Below are 20893 nucleotides of genomic sequence, written 5' to 3' on the forward strand. Positions count from 1 at the left end.
CATGATGTTTGCAAATGACATGCAGGGAGAAGGTGGAGGAACATCTGGTGAGGTGGAAGTTTCATCTGGAAAGGAGAAAAATGAAGGTCAGCTGCAGCAAGACAGAGTTTCTGTGTGTAAATGAGAGGAACTCAATTGGAAAAGGGAAACAGAGGTGATGAACGTGAAGGACCTAAAGTTTATGTTTGACAGTCCAGAGTAACAGGGAGTGTGGGGTGAACTAAAACATTTTGAGTGTCTTTTATTTTGAAAGGAAGTCAAAAAATAATACTGTACACTATATCTTTTTTTAAAAACAGCCCTTTTCTCTTAAAGCTTATGCTTCATTACCAAAGAAAAAAAATCCCAGTTTATTTATCTTCATCTTAATAGTAACAATACAAATGAGTGTCTTGTTTTTCTAAAGGCTTAAGTCAGACTACGACTAGGAAGCATAGTTGGAAATGTAGAGGTTCTCTGAGGAAGTGACAAAGATCCGGATCCTGGAATGAATCCATCAGAGGAACAGATCACGTTTGAGGGAAAGCCAGATTGGATAGTTTGGAGGTCCTATAGGATGGACAATGAATAAATCAGCAAAAGGAGGCTGAGGTTGGAGTCAGCACTAAGGAGGCCTGGAGAAAGACCAAAGAAGAAGTTTATGGATATTGTCAGAAGAAAAGGTTTGACAGAGTTAGATAAATCACTGTGGAGATTCCAAAGGGGAGTATTTGAAAGTAAAAAGACAAAAAAAGTTAAGTAGTTAAATAAACAACAACAGCAAATACTACTATTATTACTAATAATATAATTATTTCTATAATACTCATTATCAATGTGAAATGTTATTTTTGATTGCAGGTCTGTTAAAAATGTCTCCCTCTGCTGGCAGACTGAAGTGGTTTGGTCGTCGCTCATTGATGACGTGTACACACGTGCTGGATCCGTGGGATTCCCTATCAGGAGTGACCTCCGTCTCTTCTGCAGTAAGCAGTGAGTTTGGTAAATAAACGAGGAACATCTATGTTTTAATGCTCAAGTGTAAGTTAAGGTAAGCCTAGTTTTATAACCTCTAGTTATATTTTTGTTTACATTTGTTAATTTTACGGGTTAATTTGTTGGTTTTTATCTACAGTTTCCTCAAAATTCATGGGATAATAAAGAAAAGCGGACTGCTTTTTAATTAAACTGTGTATGGAAAAAATGCTTCTCAGACTCCCCTGTGTGCACAGACTGGTATCAGACTGCATATGGACTCCATCCCACAATACACAAAGAGTTTCGCTTTTAAGGAAAAGCTGCAGGATTGCTCAGCGGTTCTCCACTGCCTCAGGGAGGTGCAGCTCCAATGAGGGGCAGAACTCGGGTGCCCCTCCCCCTGGTTCTGAGCTGGCATCTAGGCAGTCTTTGCTGTCCAGGAGGAGGCGACAGCTGTCCCCACTGGAGAGGATCAGCAGCCTCCTGCCCCAGGAGGTCCTGAGTACGGAGGTGGAGCAGCTGAGAGAGCAGATTCAGCAACAACAGCATGATGGAGACACAAACATCCACAGGAAACGCTTCATGCAAGAGCAAAGTGAAGCTGAGACAGTCCCCAAGCAGGAAGATTTGGAAACCTATGAGGCCGCAGATGCAGCAGAGGTGCCAAACATGCCACCTCACACGGAGGAGACAACAGACAGTCCTCCAGGGGCATGCTGGCTTACTTTTGGGGAACTTCTCATTGCCGAGTATCGAAAGAACAGGCGAGTGGAGTTCAGAAAGATGTTCCAGCTTCAGGCAGGCTCTCGGCTGCAGAGCAGCTGGGGGGTCATCTTGCATGAGGACATAGCTGGACACCCTGCAGGCTGCTTCCTGAAAACCAGCAGGGGGGTTTCCATCTTCATACGCCGGGCCAGTCTAGAGGACTATGTGCTGTACATGAAGAGAGGGCCGGCAATCGCTTACCCGAAGGTACATTCTGATGAGCAATAACAGGACTTTGAAATGAACCTGTTTTCTGACTTTGAGTGTAAAACCTTGTTTTTTTCTCAGGACGCTGCAAACATGCTGATGATGATGGACGTCACAGAGGGAGACTGTGTGTTGGAGTCAGGCTCCGGGTCGGGAGCCATGTCTCTGTTTCTGTCCAGAGCAGGTCAGCCTCATCTTCCTGTCACCTTTCTCACTACAGGAGAGACATTTTCCCGCTCAAAAGCTTCTCTTGATGATGAGAGTTTTGTCATTTAAATTGTTGGACGTTGCCTTTCAGAGAGCCACTCTGATGAAAATGGTGTTTTTAACATCTTCTCTTGTGGCCTTTTTCTCATGATGGAGGACAAAAATATAGAAAATTAAGCTTGAAACTGCATCCCTAAGGTGTTTTTATGCAAATCTGTGAGGAATCAGGAGAGAATAGAAAAATGCTGTTTGAAAAAAGCGCATTTGTTACTTAGAAAATACGCTGGACAGAGGCCACAAGGCTGATCCTCTTCATTCGGATGTGTCCTTGCAGACAAATGGATCCATGTTCGCCTTTTTCCTTGCTGCATGGCTCCAGTAATGCTTCCCATTTTTGTTGCAGCAGTATTGTTAGGTTAGGGGTGTAAGGAAGCAGGAGAGAATGTTACCAAAGAGATGATGGGAAGTGGGGGCAGGCTTACTCCCCGCCATTAATCCAGCACACAACTCAGAGGAGAATGTCTACAATACTTCTGTCGCTCAACAGAAACTATGTCCTAGAGCAGGTTTTTTGACTTTGGCTAAAGATGTCATAATTATAATTAAAAGACCGCTGGGAACGCTTTGAAAATAGATCCGAAGATGATTGGATTTGGTCTTTTCAGGTTTTAATACTGTTTAAAATGTATATAGGAACTGATAGCAAGTTTAAATATCAGTACTTTATGTTTTACTATAATAATCTGACTAAAATCCAAAATATATAAAGGACAGCAACTTTTTATCCAGAAGATCTCTGGCTGTAGTGATGTACTCATAGACAGTTTGACTTCAACCTATAAAACCCTCAACTTCATCAAAGATGTGACAGAAAATTCAAATGTTGGGGAAATACGATATTTTTTAAAACTCTTTCATGAAATAAAAAAAAATTGCAGTATCATTTTTTTTCAATTAGATATATATAGTATTAGTTTTTGCTCAGAGTAATGTTAGTTTAAGATGCAAACATATTAACACAAAAGAATAGGAAGAAACACCTAATGTTTGAAATGTGATCCACACATTTTTAACATGGGATAACTGTAAGATAAAAATTAATAATCAACAAATTTAGCATTCTTTCAATACAGCAAGTAGTTATTCTCCTCTTTCCCACCAAAAGTGTTTTTAAGATTTCATGGATGAATCCATTTTGAAATGAGCAAGAAAAGCCATTCTACTGCCTCTAGTGGACTGATTATGAACTACAGGGCAGAAAATGTGGACCAGATTGTATAAAATTGTTTTTAGGGACAGTTTGGATCATGCTGATGATATAGGGGTCTCAGAAATGTCTGTATGAAATATGGTTCCACTGGTTATTTAGAGTTAAGGGTTTTTAAACAGGCTTTTTGGATTTCCACAGTGGGGTCAAAGGGTAGTGTTGTGAGTCTGGAGGTTAGGAAGGATCATCACAAAAGAGCCGTGTTAAACTACGAGCGCTGGAGGAAGTCGTGGAGTCTTCATCGAGGGGAGCAGTGGCCGGACAATGTGGAGTTTTACAACGCTGACCTCTGCACAGCCTCCCCCCTGCTCAGTGGCCACGCCTTTAATGCGGTCAGTTGATGTTTGTTATTTATAACATTTTCACATCAAAACTCAGAATAGCATGTTTCACCCAAAACATTTAAAAAAGTATTTAGTCAGCCACCAACTGTGCATGTTCTCCCACTTACAAAGATGAGAGGCCTGTCATTTCCATCATAGGTTTACCTGAACTATCAGAGACAAAATGAGAAGAAAATCCAGAAAATCACATTGTCTGATTTTTAAAGAATTTATTTGTAAATTATGGTGGAAAGAAGTATTTGGTCAATAACAAAAGTTCAGCTCAGTACTTTGTTATATACCTTTTGTTGGCAATGACAGATGTCTTTGCCAACTTTACGTTTTCTGTAAGTTTTCACAAACTGTTGCTGGTATTTTGGTCCATTCCTCCATGCAGATCTCCTCTAGAGCAGTGATGCTTTTGGGGCTGTTGCTGGGCAACATGGTCTTTTAACTCCCCCAAAATGTTCTAGGTGGTTGAGATCTGGAGACTGGCTAGGCCACTCCAGGACCTTGAAATACTTCTAACTAAGCCACTCCTTCACTACCCGTCCAGTGTGTTTGGGGTGGTTGTCCCGCTGAAAGATCCAGCCAGGTTTCATCTTCAATGCCTTTGCTGATGGAAGGAGGTTTACACTCAAAATATGAAGATACATGGCCACATTCATTCTTTCCTTTACACGTTTAGTCGTCCTGGTCCCTTTGCTCAAAAACAGCCCCAAAGCATGATGCTTCCACCCCCATGCTTCACAGATGGTCTGGTGTTCTTTGGATGCAACTCAGAATTCTTTCTCCTCCAAACACGACGAGTAGAGTTTAACCAAAATGATCTATTGTGGCTTTATCTGACCATAGCACATTCTCCCAATCCTCTCCTGGATCATCCAAATGCTCTCTAGCAGACTTTAGACGGTTCTGCACATGTACTGGCTTTACCAGGGGGACACGTCTGGCACTGCAGGGTTTGTAATCCCTGGTGGCGTAGTGTCTCACTGATGGTAGCCTTTGTCACTTTGGTCCCAGCTCTCTGCAGGTCATTCACTAGGTCCCCCATGTGGTTCTAGGATTTTTACACAAACGTAGAGATCTTATTTTTGGTGGAGGAAGAGTGGATCAAAGTGAACAGCTGCAGGGACACCGACGTCTTCATCAACGGCTGCAGAGATCCTGCAAACCACCCATCAATAAATAAAACTTTAATAAATCATAAATCAAACTAATGAGCTTCCAGTCATTTGGAACGTTATCAATAAACATTCAGTTCACCTGTTCTACTAAGTTTAGTGGGTCTGCTCTGCGGCGTTCACTTCCTGCTCTGTATGCTCTCTTCCACTTTAATCTCGTAAATTTACAATTTTTTTATCGTAAATCTACAATTTAAAATCTAATTTTGCTTTTTTTTGGTGGCCCTAAAGTTAAGGAAAGTTACAGACCTCTCTCATCTAAGTGAGAGAACTTGCATCATTGGTGGCTGACTAAATACAGTTTTGCCCCTCTGTATACTGCTATAGATCAGTATCTAGAATACATTATGTGATCATTTAGCCTATACATTAACTGTGTTACAGATAGCTCTGGACATGATCCGTCCTCATCTGGCGTTACCCACCGTTCTCCCACATCTGTATCCCGGAGCTGTGTGTGCCGTCTATCTGGCTAAGTATGTTCCTGGAATTTAGCAAATAAAAGTGTTTTTGCTGTTGCTGTGAAAGTGCTGCTGTGCTGTTTGCTCAGGTTACATTCTAGCTTTGACACAAATGTAAGCAGCCTTTGCTTTACAGATGACCTGAAATAGAAAAAAAGGGAACCGTTGAAGGAGACGCTTTTGTCGTTGTCACAGTAACTGCATCCAAAACACATCCTTTTTTGAGAAGAATCAATAACTCGGTTGAAAAAAAAAAAGTAGCATAAACATTATATTTAAAAACTGGTAATTGGATTAAAAAAAGCCTAAAGACCTACTCTGATCGTCTTTTGATCTATTGTAAAAGCCTTTGTTTTTATATTAATATTTCTAACCAAAATCAAAAACATTGCAGTTTTCTAAGATGGCTTTCACGCTAGCTTACAGCCCCTCAGACCCCCAACCTAACAATACCGGGGGGAAATAATGCCAAGCAACGTCTGAGGTAGTTCTGAGCCAGATGCCAGCTCAGACGAGGAAAACAAAGACGTTCATGGATCTAGTCAACAGAAATGAGCGGAGCGGGGAGCTTGAGGCCGCCCAGCGTCACAAATGCCGTCTATGTCAAACAATACTCAGAAATGCTATTTTCAGCTCAGTTTTCTTTATATTATACACATTACCATAAAAATGCCACAAGATAACGGAATGCCGTGGAACATGGAAACATGGTCTTTAAAGCCTTAAATAGAGATGTAAAGGTTTTCTGAGTTTCCCTTTTATGAACGTCTTCGTCTGACAGTATAACACAGGTCATAGACCTTCTGGAGGGTCTGCGGTGTTGTGGACTCCCCGTGTTGTGCGAGCGCGTCACAGAGATGCCAGTACGGGACTGGCTGGTGGCCCCAGCCCTTCAGAAGGATGGGCAGTTCCACACCAGACAAGCTCCACCCACAGAGGAAGATGAGACCCACACAGGTGATTGACGGGAAACTCAAGGATCTGAGTGTTGGTGCTTTGTGGCGTCTGAGTCGAGTTTAAAATTCTTCTTTCAGAAGCAGAAGATTCTGCGAATGACGGCAGCAGTCCGGCCTTTGGCAGCGTCCCATACATCGCCAGACCTCATCCTGAGCAGATGAGTCACACAGGTCAGACAGCAGCACACCTCAAGTTAGATTCTTGTCAGATCTGAACACTTATCGTCTTTGTTTTCTTTCCCCAGCATTCCTAGTGAAACTGAGGAAGTACACACATTAGCCTCCAATCCAGCAAGGAACTCCACTTATTTATGTAACTAAATCATTTGACTGGAAGCAATCTGAAAAATAAAATACTTTTAAAAGCTTTCCTGACTGCTCATCAATATTTCAGCAGCTTTTCTGAAATGCTTTGGAAGTCTAGCTGCAGGCGTGTAAAGCTGCTTCCACACGCATGTTCAAGCCTCCATTTCCAATGGAAAGTCTATGGAAACACATGGAAATGCTCGTTTGGGGCTTCCACCTTCAATACTTCAGTTCATGCGTTGCTACACAAGTTTTTAAGGCTGTTTCTGGAATCTACGTACAAAACACATGTAACAAGTTAAACCAGGTCAAACTTTGGCCAATCAAGGACTCAACTTTGGTAGTGATGTATGGATGCAGTCCCTTTTAATTCATGGTAGTGCCAACTGTGTAATAATTGATCATGGATGAGAGATCAATAGTTTTGTTTGTGCCCAGCCGGAATGATGACACCATATCGGAATAGAGCTGTGAAAGAAAAAGCCTGGAGGAGATTTGCACCACTTTTCGCACCAAGCCTCTTCCAACTGTAGGTGGCAGACATGAGCTAGTAAACAGTAGAAACAGACAAAGCAGCCCATCCCTGCCCGTCTAGCCCTTGTGCTATCCTAGGCACTTTACCATTGGGAGTTGGGTCATCTAGACCCACTAGACAGTGCTCTGAACCTTTTTTCTTCAATGATTTGTGATCTTCACTGGTGTCCATGGATTACATGGAATCTTTCCACCTTTATCCACCTTTGTCATGGTAAGGAGAACACGTCAATGTAAGGGGGGGGGGGGGGGGGTCATCTAAGATAACACAAGGGTTAAAGTTCTCACTTGAGACTGTTAAGTGGTCTTATTTGATTTAGCGTTTTTTCTCTTTCATAATGGCTAAATGTCATGAAAGCAATTTCTTAGAAAGGCAAACACTTTTTTAGTGAAGATTTCAGAAGAGCGTAGAGGCTCACAGCAGGTGTGTCTAAGCTTGAGCCTTCAGTGACGCCATTTAACATTTTCAGACATTTGGAGAGACAGCCATGAAATGTCTTTGGGACAGCTATTTTCTATTCTGCAAATCATTTCACAAACAGACAGTCGCCATATCAAACAAATGGTTGAATCCTCCTATGACTCTATGACCAGCTCAGTGGCCTTGTGGTAGAGTGTCCACCCTAAAACTGAAGGGTTGTGAGTTCAAATCCATGGCTGAGTCATACCAAGGACTCTAAAATGGGACCTGTGCCTCCCTGCTTGACACTCAGCATAAGGAGGTTAAATTTCACACACACCTACATATGACAACTAATAGGCCTTTATTTAGGAATATTTTTATGTAAAACCTACACCATCATTTAAAGATGAAGTGGAATTTTTAAAGTATATTTTATGTTTATTAAAGGATCGTGGCATTTCTGTTTTTAGCAGCTCATCTGATGTAGAATTTTATGTTCTGCAGAGAATAGCTGGTAGAGTTTTGCTTTCTGAAAGACTGAGCCAGTTTATTCCATTGAAAACACATCATTACTAGGATTACTACTTCAACTAAAACGATTGTAGAAGCCATGTTTTCTTTTTCTTTGGTAAAAGATGAAGTTAAGGAGCCAGACGACATCAGTAAGCAAGGATTGGTCCAAATCAATGTTTCTATGGCAACCACTCTTGTCAATCAGGAGTGAGCTTGTTGGAAGCACTGATAACAGGCTCAGGAGAATCTGTCAAGTAACCCTTGTGCTATCCTAGGCACGTTAACTTTGGGAGTTGGGTCATCTAGACCCACTAGACAGTGCTCTGAAGCTTTTTTCTTCAATGATTTGTGATCTTCACTGGTGTCCATGGATTACATGAAATCTTTCCACCTTTATCCACCTTTGTCATGGTAGGGAGAACACGTCAATGGAAGGGGGGGGGGGGGTCATCTAAGATAACACAAGGGTTGGTGTGAGCCATCGGCTAAAAGTTTCTTTTGACTTCACGCATACTTCAACATTCTTCTCTGGCGTTTTAACCTGCTGCAAACACATCTTACCCCAATGTTTCCATTTTAAACAAACTATCTTGGGTTTTTTTTGTAATACAAGGAAGACAACAGGATCTATTTACTTATTTATTTTATGTATTTAATTTTAATTCTGGCTAAATAGTACAAATGTAAATATACTGATAACAAACCCTTCTTGCCCATTTTAAATCTGTGAAATCAAAATGTTTGCAAAATCTATCGAAAACTTGGAAAATTTAAAAACTGTAAAAACATGGACTATATTTGGAAAACCATTTTAAATCTATTAGTGATGCCAATCCTTTTAAGTTTGATTATTAATGTGCTCTGTATTTTTTTTATCCATCTTTCTTTACTTTTTCATTTCTTTTATTTGTTGCTTTCTTCCTTTGGCCTCCATGTTCAATTTTGTTTGTGTGATTCTATGTAACAAATGGCAACTTTGTTAATAAAGTTTTTTGGAAAAAATAAAGTTCAATCCCAATAGTCAAGAAAAACAAAGACAAACGCCGAGTTGAACCTTTTATTCTGAACTCAAGCCCTGCGACTCAACAGTTATGCAGTACTGAACTCCTCCAGCAGGTCTGTTAAACATGAGAAACTCCGTGACAACAAGCAGAAATAAGTTAAATAAATAATGAAGCTGGAGCCACGTTTGAAGATGTGGCCTTCAGGTGAAGCAGGAGCTCATGAAACCATCACCATTGTTTCAGGTTAATTGATACAAACGTGGAGCCTCAGATCTCTAAAGTAACATTTCATTCCATGAGTGTGACGTTCATTTCATACACAGAAGAGATGAGATGCTGACGCTGGTGTTTCACACCTCGCTCATCCAGTCCATGATGCCGTATGACGAGTCATAGGAAAAGGGCTCCCCTAAAAATCACAAAATATACTTAAATTAGTACAAATAATCAGTCTGGAGGCTTTTAGATTCCTAAACCAAACACGCCATCATGTTTGATTTGTGTTAAAACTGTGCATCAAGTTTTACACATGTCCTCTGTGAACTCAGAAGTTTTCTACAGTTGGATGTGAAGCAGGAAAAAAGCAGGTCTTATTGTTGCCGGGCAGATCTCATGTCACTGATCAGGATGGAGGGCAAACCCATCCTTTGATATGTGTCAGGAATGGAGAACACGGCTGCTCCAGCTTCCATCTGCTGCTGGAAAAACAGAAGCTGGGATGGAAACGGCAGCTGACGTCATCTCCAACCAAACTCAGCAGGGATGGAAGCAACATTTGGGTCCATTTCTCACTGAACACAACTCAAAGTCTCACTTCTCCCTTTACAAAATAAAACAAGAACTATAAAACCATAAACAAACTGTTGGATTTTTGGCATAAAGAAAATGGCCTTTTTACCAAATTTGAAATATTTCACAACTTTTGAAAAAGCTTCACATAACTGGCTTTGAAAATAATGTGTCTAAAGGGAGTAAATTAGTAGTATAGAGTGATGTCAGCAGTGATTTAAAGTTCATCTTAAAGTTTGTAGATCATCTCAAACACAAATGTGGAAATTGAACAAACCACGATTAAATCAGAGCTAATTAAAGGAATACTTTTCAAACCATTCAGTGGACTTCAAATCCTTCAAAGTACATCTATCATCCGCTGGCCTTCATTCTGGTTCCTGACCTTCAATTCATTTCTGTGGCATCGAGGCTCAAAAATCCATCCAAATCTTTTAGTTCCACTTGTGATACAAACTGTTGGTGAATGAGGGAAAAAGTTGGTTTACTTTAATGTTGTTGTTTTTTTACTTTACAGTACTAGTTGCTTTTTCTATATAGTAACTATTTAAAATGAAAAACCTGATGTTTTCTGCCGCACATTAGAGGAATCTGCAGCATCTGCAACAACTCAATTCTACCATGAATTCACTGGAATGTAAATTGAATCGACTCAAACCTCATAAAAATTCTATTTTTTCTAATTCAAACATCAGACTTTGCTCAGTTATGTTTCACACACAGAAATGTAACAAAACACTTGTTTTTGGTTACAATTTAAATAGATGTAAACTTTACTTTTCTTGGCTAGACCACATAGAAAAACTACCTGCAATATTGTTTTTTTCTAATTCTTTATTTGTGTATTTATTTCAAAAGGTTTACTTATTTTCTGAGGAGCGATGAACAGTTTTTGTTGAATACTTTTAAATTAAAGTACGTTTTTATATGGAAACTACGGTGGCCCAACAGCCCAAATTATGCAACGCAAAACATATAAAAGTTCACAACTAAAAAAGCAAGACAATTAATAAAAAATCCAACATTTTAGAAATCAAAATGAAATTTCAGAAACCAAAACCTAATTAAAAATAAAATGAACAGAAAAAAACAAATTCAGAAGGCTAAAGCAATTTCCAGATTTTGTTTCATGCTATAAAATGAAACAAAAGCAGCAACAAAAACAGTAGTATTATGGGATATCACTGATTGGATGATGAATACATTTCTTTGATCTTCTGGCCACGCCCACCACAGAAATTCAGATATAAAGATTTCTTTCCTACAGTTCAGCCAAACATGCGTCTGCTTTCCTTCTTTAAAACTCAAACATCCAATCAGTGACGTCCTATAATACTAACTTTCCAGGTTTCTCAACTTGTTCCATTTTTTTAAAAGTTCATTTTGATTTCTGAAAATTAGTTATGTTTTCCAAAATTAGTGTTTTTTAATGTTTTGGCTTCAGGAATCTAACGTCTTTTTTTTTTTAAATTTCTTAAATTTTTTACTATTCAAAGCGTCACTTTTAAAGAAATAACTGTCTCTGTTTATTTTCATCAGATTTTTCTGGGACTTCTTTTTACCACAAGTGCTCCTAATGACTGACAGAGACATGGATGCCTGTGTCTGTAGTTTTACTGAGACCTACTGGCCATCTCCTCAGGGCAGAAGCGCTGCGATGGCTGTGCCTGGCTCTTTGACTTCACCGTTTTCCTCTGGGGGGCAGCAACTCGAGGGGGGGTGACCTCCAAACTAGCAGCAGTCGTAAATGAGTGGGATTTTTCCAGCGTCTGCCTTGGCGAGCTTCTGGAGACAGACAGGGAGACGGCCCTGTGATGCAACCTGCCGCCATCGTTGCAGAGGCCACAGGAGGGCGGGGAGGCGGAGGGCCCCCGTGGAAAAGGCGAGCCTGGATCGCTGTACTGCCGCTGGGCACCACTGTGGTGATCAGACCGTGTTCGCTGCCACACAGAATGGGAAGACACAACAGCCATCACCTGGAGGGCAGAATCAGAGAGGCATCAAACACTTCTCAGGGGGGCTCCTGGACGCTTTCTTTGTGGCGTACCTCCTCACAGCAGCGCCGGCTGACAGCGGCTCGGTACTGGATGCGAGCCCACAGCACGTCTCGCTGCTGGAGGAAGCGGGGAAACTGTTTCCTCCAGCCTTTGCCCAGAGCCCAGGGAAAGATTTCATACTTGCTCTGCTCTTCATCCTCCTCCATGGTGTTTGCGAGATAACTGCAGAGGAACAGAAGCTCCGTTTAAACACTTCACTTCTGCCAGAAATGAACTAATGATCAAACAAAAAATGGATCATTTCCAACTGAACTTACAGTGCGATGAAAAAATTCCTTCTGTTGTATTCAGCAATAGTGAAGTGAGCTCGTTTGAAGTACACAAAGGTCATGGCTAAAAGGTACTGGAAGAAAGAAAACAAGTCCATTCAAATGTTTTTGCCTTTCAAGTCCCACTGGTCATTCTTGATCTATTGTAAACCTGTTCCCATTAATTATGAGTTTACCATTTTCAGCCAGCTCAGCTGCAGAAAACGACGTACATGGATGTATTTGTCTGCATCAGAATGGAGCGGAGCAGGAAGCTTGTGGCTCGCCCAGACTATTTCCTGTCACATCTACAATCTTTCAAACGGCATTTTTTCCTCTGCTCCTGACTCAGGATTTGACAATTTGGTTAAAACTTTTGTTTTTTTTAAAGTAGTTAAAGCGTCAACAGAAAACCTTTTTCTGTGAGTGACAACTGTGGAAAAATAAAACTCACTTGACAGTTTTCATATGAATGCAATTAAAAACTGATAATAATCAAAGAGGAGAAGTGAGCTCTCATTTGTAACTTCTGCTTAAAAATAATCTTACAGTATTAGCAGCACTATTAGGCACTTAAAAGCCGAATCTCTTTTTTTTTTTTTTTTTTTAAATCGAGCCTTTTGTGTGCACCGAGTTTCAAAACCTGTAAAAATGTTCTTGTGCCAATTTGGGAAGCGCCTGTTTGACCAGTTCTTGCTGACAGGAGTAGCGATCGCACAGATGAGCGCACTGTGCGTGTTTTGATGGACCCAGGTGGGTCACAAACAATGATTGTGGCGCATGGCACACCTGAATCCAAATTCATATCTGGAATCTTCCCCCATGGCAGTTTGTCCTAAAAGTGGTAGCCGTGCTCCAAGGAAACGATGTGTGTGGAGGTAAAGTTGTGCCACATCTAGAGGGTCCGGCAGAAACCCACTTCAGTGCGACCAAAACAAAGATTGGGACGGCATTTCAGAGCACAAGCTGTCCCCGTCGTGTCATTTTACACGGCCAGTCCCAAAAATACGCGGATGATTGGTCTGACAGCATCTGTTCGTTTAGGAGATGATCATGCTGAAATGGACGGTTTTCTCCCGCTCAGGCGACATTACAGTGGAGCCCTGATGTGTCTGACTTTGAGCGCTCCAGGAAGTCCATGCTCCCCACAGGCACATGGCCGCCTGCCGCGCTCTGCACAAAGATCCAGTCAAACTGTACACAAAGGTGTTTCTAGTATGTTTGCTGCATGCGAGTCTGTGCAAGTCACTCAGATTCAACCCTAAGGATGAGTGTTTGATCATACTCTGAGGTCCCTTCAGGCCTAAAAAGACTCATTCCCGGTGCCACGGCAGGAACAGCAGGATAGAGTGGTGGGAGCGATGGATGACAGACGGATGGCAGCTCCTCCATTTGTGAATGGACATATGGGCTAAAGTCTGAGCTGTAGCTGTTGTATGAGCTTCTACTAAACCTGCCATCATTGCTGAAGAGCCACTTGGCAGCAAACAGAGTCCAACAACGATGAGAGGGAACCTGGCAAGTTTGATTCCAAAATGTTGCGGTTATTTCATTCAGACACTTTAATAGGTTTGTTGGAAAAGATTGATAAAAAGAAATAATGTGAGTGGATTGTTAAAGATTGGAATAAAGTTCAACTAAACTCGTTTTGCCTCGTTTACCTTTTTTTGCACCTTATATTACAGCGCACCTTATGGTGCCGAAAACACAGCCATTTCAAGGGGCCTATACCATGCTATACTTAAGCCTTTTATAGTAAAAATATCCATGTATATATGATCAAAAATTACCTTTGGCAGACTGAAGAATGCATTATTTCTGTGAATTCTTTTCCAACCGGGACGTAAGACGACAGAGTCACCGGCTTTTGCTCCTTGTCATGACAACCTAGAGCCGCCCTCAGCAGCGTTTCTCCCACCAAAACAAAAATCTGAACTTTTGCAAAGATGATGTTCATATTGTGTTTATACAGTGGTGGACAAAATTGTTGGTACCCGTCAGTTAAAGAAAGAAAGTCCACAATGCTTACTGAAATGACTTAAAACGTTCAAAAGTAACAGTAAATTCAAATTTATTGAAAATGTAATAATCTAAATCAGCCTTTACTTTTGAGTTGTTGATTAACAGAATTATTTAAAAAAACAAACTAATGAAATTGGGCTGGATAAAAATGATGGTACCCATAACTTAATATTTTGTTGCACAACCTTTTGAGGCAGTAACTGCAATGAAACGGTTTCTGTATTTGTCGATGAGCCTTCTGCACCTGTCCACAGGTATTTTGGCCCACTCCTCATAAGCAAACTGCTCCAGTTGTCTCAGGTTTGACGGGTGTCTTCTCCAAATGTTTCAGCTCCTTCCACAAATGTTCAATGGGATTCAGATCTGGGCTCATAGAAGGCCACTTCAGAACAGTCCAACGCTTTTCTCTGAGCCATTCTTGGGGTTTTTGGCTGTGTGTTTTGGATCGATGTCCTGTTGGAAGACCCATGACCTGCGACTGAGACCAAGCTTTCTGACACTAGGCAGCACATTTCTACCCAGAATGCTTTGATCATCTGGAGATTTCATTTGACCTTCACAACTTCAAGACCCCCTGTTCCAGATGCAGCAAAGCAGCCCCAAAACAGAACTGAGCCTCCTCCATGTTTCACAGTAGGGACAGTGTTCTTTTGGTTGGATGCTTCATTTTTGAGTCTACCAACATAGAGCTGATGTGCCTCACCAAAAGCTCCAGTTTGGTCTCATCTGTCCAAAGGACATTTTCCCAGAAGCTTTGTGGCTTGTCAACATGCATTTGTGCAAATTCCAGTCTGGCTTTTTTAGGATTTCCTTTCAACAGTGGTGTCCTCCTTGGTCGTCTCCCATGAAGTCCACTCTGGCTCAAACAACCACGAATGGTGCGATCTGACACTGATGTACCTTGATCTAGGAGTTCACCTTTAATGTCTTTGGAGGTTGTTCTGGGCTCTTTGGATACAGTTCCAACTATCCGTCTCCTCCATTTGTCATCAATTTTCCTCTTCCTGCCACGTCCAGAGAGGTTGGCTACTGTCCCGTGGGTCTTAAACTTCTGAATAATATGTGCCACTGTGGTTACAGGAACTTCAAGCTGCTTAGAAATGGTTTTAAAGCCTTTACCTTCATGATGTTTGTCTATAATTGTGTTTCTAACGTCCTGGGACAATTCTCTCCTTGGCTTTCTGTTGTCCATCTTCAGTGTGGTTCACACCTTTAACCAAACAGCAACGTGACTATTTGACTCCCTTTAAATAGGCACACTGACTCATTATGGGTTTGAAAACAGCTGTGATGTCAATTAAAGGACATACCTGAGTTCATCATGACCCCCTGGACAATTAGTTCTCAGTCTTTTATGGAGGTACCATCATTTTTGTCCAGCCCTATTTCATTAGTTTTTTTTCTTTTTTAAATACTTCTGTTGATCAACAACTCAAAAGTAAAGGCTGATTTAGATTGTTTAGTTTTCAATAAATTTTAATTATTGTTACTGTTGTTACTTTTGAATGTTTCAAGTCATTTCAGTGAGCATTGTGGACTTTTATATTTAACTGAGGGGTACCAACAATTTTGTCCACCACGTAAAAAGTCTGTGTGTGAGTTAGCCTGGGGTGTGTGTGGGGGGGGGGGGGGGGGGGGGGGGGGGGGTGCTGGCAGCGTAGACTCTTTAAAATACTGCTTTGGGATTGTTCATATAGAATTACAAGCTCAAAACATTGATCTTGCATGGCACAGGCCCTTTAAAGAGGCAGAAAATGCCCTAGAAGGCCAGACTCAGGACATCTATGGATTACATAAAACCTGTGACAAACATTTGGAGGCCATCTTACCTTGTCTGTCATTTTAAAGCAGGAATCCATCCTCAAGAAGTCGTGTATCAGTTTATCATCTAAAATCAAGTTTCAAAATTAACCATGGAACCCTGGATTTGTGAGAGACATTAAAGTCCGGTAATTCACCCAGAAGTCGGAAGTACGACGACATTTCCTGGCGCTGGATGACAGCTGCTGGAAGCATCGTCACATAGCAAATGTCTCGGCTTGGATCAATCTTCCAGGAGAATCCCTCAGCGTCTGGACCAAAGGCACTGTTTTGGCAGAGGTGTCTTCTGATTTGACGAACATTTTTCCGTTTCACTCGCAGAGACGCAGAAGGGGGAGTCTTCATCTTCTAGTGCATATGTGATCTGGACCACCAAAAATTGCTGGTTGGAAATGGCAGACAGGTTAACACATTAATTTAGTGTATCATTGACTACATTTATTTATCTGAGCATTTGCTGAAGATTTGTTTGAATTTTTGCAAGAATTTTTGATGGAATTTGTAAGAATTTTTATCCCATTAATCACCAAAAAGCTCAAATTTAATGGATTTACATTCGTTTAAGCTTATCTTTGGGTGAATTACATTTACATTATTCTTTCAAACCTTAAAGAACTCATTTCAATGCATCAAAAACTACTGAAGTTCAAAATAAAAGTAAATCTAGAGTATATTTAAAGTGAGAACCTATTGGCATACTGTGAATGCAAACAACAATAATATGATGATAATGACAGACAGACATTAAGACACAAACATGAAATGTGTCCAAACAGCAGCAGTCTGAGTTTAGTGCACATTTCCAGAGGGGACTTTAAAATCAGTCATTGGAAAAATTATTTATCTGCATAAGTTCCGTAATGATACGTAATAAAAAAAATTATACCCGCAAATTAGCACATTCATTCATATGTCAATCATGAATCAATGGAGGAGGTTTCGGCTACAGTAGCTAAGCTAGCTAGAAGGAGAAATCTAAAACATTGACCGAGTTCCCGTTCAGCCTTCAAACACGTGACTCCTGCTCGAACCTGCGAGACCGTCGGATAATATTCAATCTTGTGAAACGAGCCTGCTTCCAAGTTTGAGTGGTAAAAGTGACACTTACACTTACGTGGACCCGTCACAGTCGAGTTAGCAGCGCGAAGAGATCTTTCACCGCGCGACTGCTGGAGCAGAACTGAGCAGAACGCGCATGCGCACTCAATGCCTCGGTATTTCCCGCCGGTCCCTTCTCCTTTGCGGAAGCGAAAACCCAAAGCTAAAGACGGCATTAATATAATAAATGTACATTTTAAGAAATCATCCTTTATTTATGAAATTCGAACATTCAATTTTTTTTATTTTGGCTGCTAATATATGAACGGGGATTGGTATAGAAATGAATTTCACATATTTTTACACTTTCTATCATTTTCAGATTTAAAAAAGGACAAATGATGAATACGAAGGAATTTATATTTGGAAAAATATTTTATTTAGGATTAAAGTTCTGTTTATGACTTTACGATGACAGCTGACAGTTATTTAAAGTAAATACAAGGAAGAGTCTGTTTTTATGTTTAATGCTCTTTTTTTTTCTTCTTGTTTTGTTTACCCTGTTTCTTTGAAATTTTTAAAATATTATTTCAGGTTTTTTTTTTAAAGTTAATCAAAATTACGCTACACAAACCCTCTGTTTAAGCCTTACACAGCCTTGCTGTTTGTTTGTTTGTTTTTTTACTTAAAGTCCCCCATGACAATTTTTTTTAAAATAAAGATGTTTGCAGTGGTCTTTTAATTATGATGTTTATGTTTTTAACCAGGCCCCCGGTTCAAGTCCCGGATGGGGGACCTAAAACAGAACATCAATAGGGGACCTTTCTGTGTGGAGTTGGCATGTTCTCCCCCTGTATGCGTGGGTTTTTCTCCGGGGACTCCAACTTCCTCCTATTGTCCAAAAACGTGCTTCATAGGTTAAATGGTTACTCTAAATTGTCCATAGTTGTGAGTGCGCATGGGTGTGTGACTGTGGCCTTGCGACAGACTGTCGGCCCGATTCAGGGTGTACCCTGCCTTCGCCCATAAGTGGCCGGGATAGGCTCCAGCAGCCCAGTGACCTGGAAAGGGACAAAACGGAAGAAGATGAATTAATGAATAAACAAATGAATGAATAAATAAGTGAATGAATGAAAATTTTTAACCAAAATCCCTTTTAATTTTCTCCTTTTAAATTGCTGTCAATCAAAGAGACACTATATTTAAATTAATGAGATTTTGTGATGTCACAACAGCACATGCGCATTGTGATTTGCCCCGTCCAGCGTTCACATCAGCTCAGGTGCAGGAGGAGAGAAGATGACCCGATGGGGAGTCAGCCTGCTCGGACCTCAAAAACTTTATGATATTTTTCTTATTTTCATCCAGGCAATGAAAAAAAGGTCCCTCGATTGTATTGTTGTTGTTTTTTACCCTCTCTGTTTGTTGTGGGACAACAAGCCTTCCAACTCGGTCAGAGAGAGAACACAAATGCGGAGAACATGTCAACAAATGGGATTTTAACTTTGAGTTTAATTTTAAATACGTGCAGCCAACAACACAATCCATCCTTGAATGCACATTTGCCATTGTGACATCACAACAGCTCATTAATTCAAACCTGGGGGTTATTCCAGAAAGCAGGTTATGCTAGCTCCCACAGTAAATTTGAGGCTAAGGAAGTTGATAACCTCAGCTTTCAGTTCCAGAAATGGAGGTTTGTTCCAGGATATGCTTAGTTCCCCTGCAACTCATGCTCTGAACATAACCTGGTCTGGAGCAGGTTTAGTTGAAGGTTAGTTTGTTTTCAGAGAGGTGAAGCAGCATGGCGTGTCCATTTGAAGATGATTTAGTTGATGAAGAAGCTCAGATAATACTTTTTCCACCATGAGAGGGTGATAAGACCACATATGGATGTTGGAAAGAGAAACTTTTTTACTTTGATCTAACTTAATTATTTGCTTCAGTTAAGATAAATCATTTTTTTGTTAAGTCAGCTTAAAAATAACACGTACAGTAGTTTTCAGACAATTTTCTACTTTCAGTCAAATTAATTCAATTAAGTAGTTGTAACTTTGGTGCTGCTGTTAGATCGGCACCGCAAGGGAATGTGGGATACCATTACCTTTGCCTGTCTGGACGGATTTGGGTTTAAGTGTGGGTTTTTGACCAAATGTGTTTAGTTGTTTTACTGTGTTTTACCGTGTTATTATGTCCTACTTTGCTTACGTCTCTGCACCATGAGTGAGAGGGAGGGAGAGAATGATGATTTTATAAAGCACCCCTACCATTTCTTGCTGTAATGACAATGATGGGAAATTTTATAATGAATTTATGCACCACGTGCATTTTTTTCTTGTTCTTTTTCTTGTTATACAAATGAGGATATCTGCCGGCTCATACTTACACATATGAGAGTTCAAGAAATATAATTTATTAAGATCGAAAAAATATGAATTGAATTGGAGTAATATGACATTTAGTTAGATAAATATGTAAATTTATGTTGTATAAACAATTATTGAGTTTTATAGACGTAAAAAATTAGGTTGATTAAATTTAACTCAATTCTTTGTTACCAATAGAAGTAATTAATTTAAGTTGGCAAAATTGGATAAGTTATATATATATATTCGTCACAAGGAAAATGGAAATAAGATCAGAAACTCGTGCGTTTACTTTGTCTGTTCTTCTACTACAAGAAACTCTTTCTTTTGCTGATGATGCAGCCGTGTTACTTTTTTGATGGACGTCTTCATACGCCGTCATTAAAAACTCAGACTCCGTCTCACTGAAGTATAGCGCTTTCTTTTTTTTTCTCCACACGTTTCCATGGTGACTCCGGAAATCGGGGATCTATTGAGAATGTCTTTATGTACTTGCTGTGCACGTGCATTAACCCAGGGTTTCCAAGTCGAGCGTAATTATGCTAACTCATATCCGGTCTTTTGGAACCGACATACCCAGAGTAAACAAGTTAAGGCGGATTTCAGCCAGAGTTCAGGCTTAAAGTCAGGCTAGTTTAAACATGCTTCCTGGAATACCCAACAAGTGTCTTTGCGACTTTTTGTTTGACAGCGATTGAAAAGGAGAAATACTTAGAAATGATAAAATGAAATGATTTTTTTATGACATTTGTTCTCTTTCATAAGAAAAATGACGCATATACATGTCAAAACCTCAAAAAACATTATCTATGAAGGGGGACTTTAACATGTTTTTTTCTCTGTTTTTTCTCCAAAACATTTCAAAACAAGCGTTTGAAAATTATTTCTAAAAAGTCAATTGCCTATTACTTTTGTTCTTAGCTTGTAGTGTTTTAAAAAGTTCAAAGTGACTCTAAATTGCGATGTCACTGCGTCACAATTTTCATTTAAAGAGCAATTATTTTGCTATTTGTTTATGTATGTCAAGTCATATCATCATCACAATAAAGGCCCGTTCACACCGGGACGAATTTCGCCGGCGATTTTCGCCGACGTTTAACGCCTCGTGACTAAACAAAGGGCACCAATGAGAGTGTGCACACCGACGTGAAAAAACGCCACGCGTCAAAGCGTCAAAAAAAAAAAACGCCTCGGGTTCGTTTTTTTTTTTCGACGCGTCGCGTCGAAATCTATTCGACCAATGAGAATGGCGCTTTTGCACACGTGTCTGGAGCTTCTGAAGTTACAGTAAAACACAACTTGGGGGCGCTCAAACACAAAACTGCCTTTCTGAGCACACATACCAGCGAAGAAGATAGACGCCAAGTAGCGTCTACACAGCCGCGAAGAAATAATGACGGACATTCTAAAACATCCCCGAACGAAGCACCAGTTGGAGCTACTGGTGCTTGAAATATTCATGTTT

General features: G+C 40.4%; 2 protein-coding genes across 5 annotated transcripts; one reads left to right on the top strand and one right to left on the bottom strand.

The window, feature by feature from the left end:
- The first annotated feature begins 874 nt into the window (after nt 1-874).
- Nucleotides 875-6695, top strand: trmt61b (tRNA methyltransferase 61B). 2 transcript variants are annotated; one of them, XM_004082827.5, is made up of 8 exons: nt 875-1030; nt 1115-1929; nt 2011-2113; nt 3545-3735; nt 5295-5386; nt 6153-6328; nt 6406-6498; nt 6573-6695. In XM_004082827.5, the coding sequence occupies exons 2-8, from the start codon at nt 1174-1176 to the stop codon at nt 6605-6607; spliced, it is 1446 nt and encodes a 481-aa protein (XP_004082875.1). In that variant the 5' UTR covers nt 875-1030; nt 1115-1173; the 3' UTR covers nt 6608-6695. The 2 variants fall into 2 exon arrangements, with proteins under 2 accessions (XP_004082875.1, XP_011489106.1); XM_011490804.4 differs by having other exon boundaries at nt 895-1030; nt 1212-1929.
- Nucleotides 6696-9127: 2432 nt separating this feature from the next.
- On the bottom strand, nt 9128-17310 carry spdya (speedy/RINGO cell cycle regulator family member A). Of its 3 annotated transcripts, none has more exons than XM_011490774.3 (7): nt 17133-17310; nt 16162-16406; nt 16033-16091; nt 12191-12276; nt 11924-12095; nt 11504-11816; nt 9128-9496 (listed from the first exon to the last, which is right to left on the bottom strand). In XM_011490774.3, exons 2-7 carry the CDS (start codon nt 16367-16369, stop codon nt 9438-9440), a joined length of 897 nt encoding a protein of 298 aa, XP_011489076.1. In that variant the 5' UTR covers nt 16370-16406; nt 17133-17310; the 3' UTR covers nt 9128-9437. The 3 variants fall into 3 exon arrangements, with proteins under 3 accessions (XP_011489076.1, XP_020569029.1, NP_001265817.1); XM_020713370.3 differs by having other exon boundaries at nt 11504-11852; nt 17139-17257; NM_001278888.1 differs by having other exon boundaries at nt 9173-9496; nt 11504-11852; nt 17133-17232.
- Between the last annotated feature and the right edge of the window lie 3583 nt (nt 17311-20893).

This window comes from Oryzias latipes, chromosome 22 (assembly GCF_053564925.1).
Source record: "Oryzias latipes strain Hd-rR chromosome 22, Olatipes_Hd-rR_3.1".
NCBI classification, from domain to species: domain Eukaryota; kingdom Metazoa; phylum Chordata; class Actinopteri; order Beloniformes; family Adrianichthyidae; genus Oryzias; species Oryzias latipes.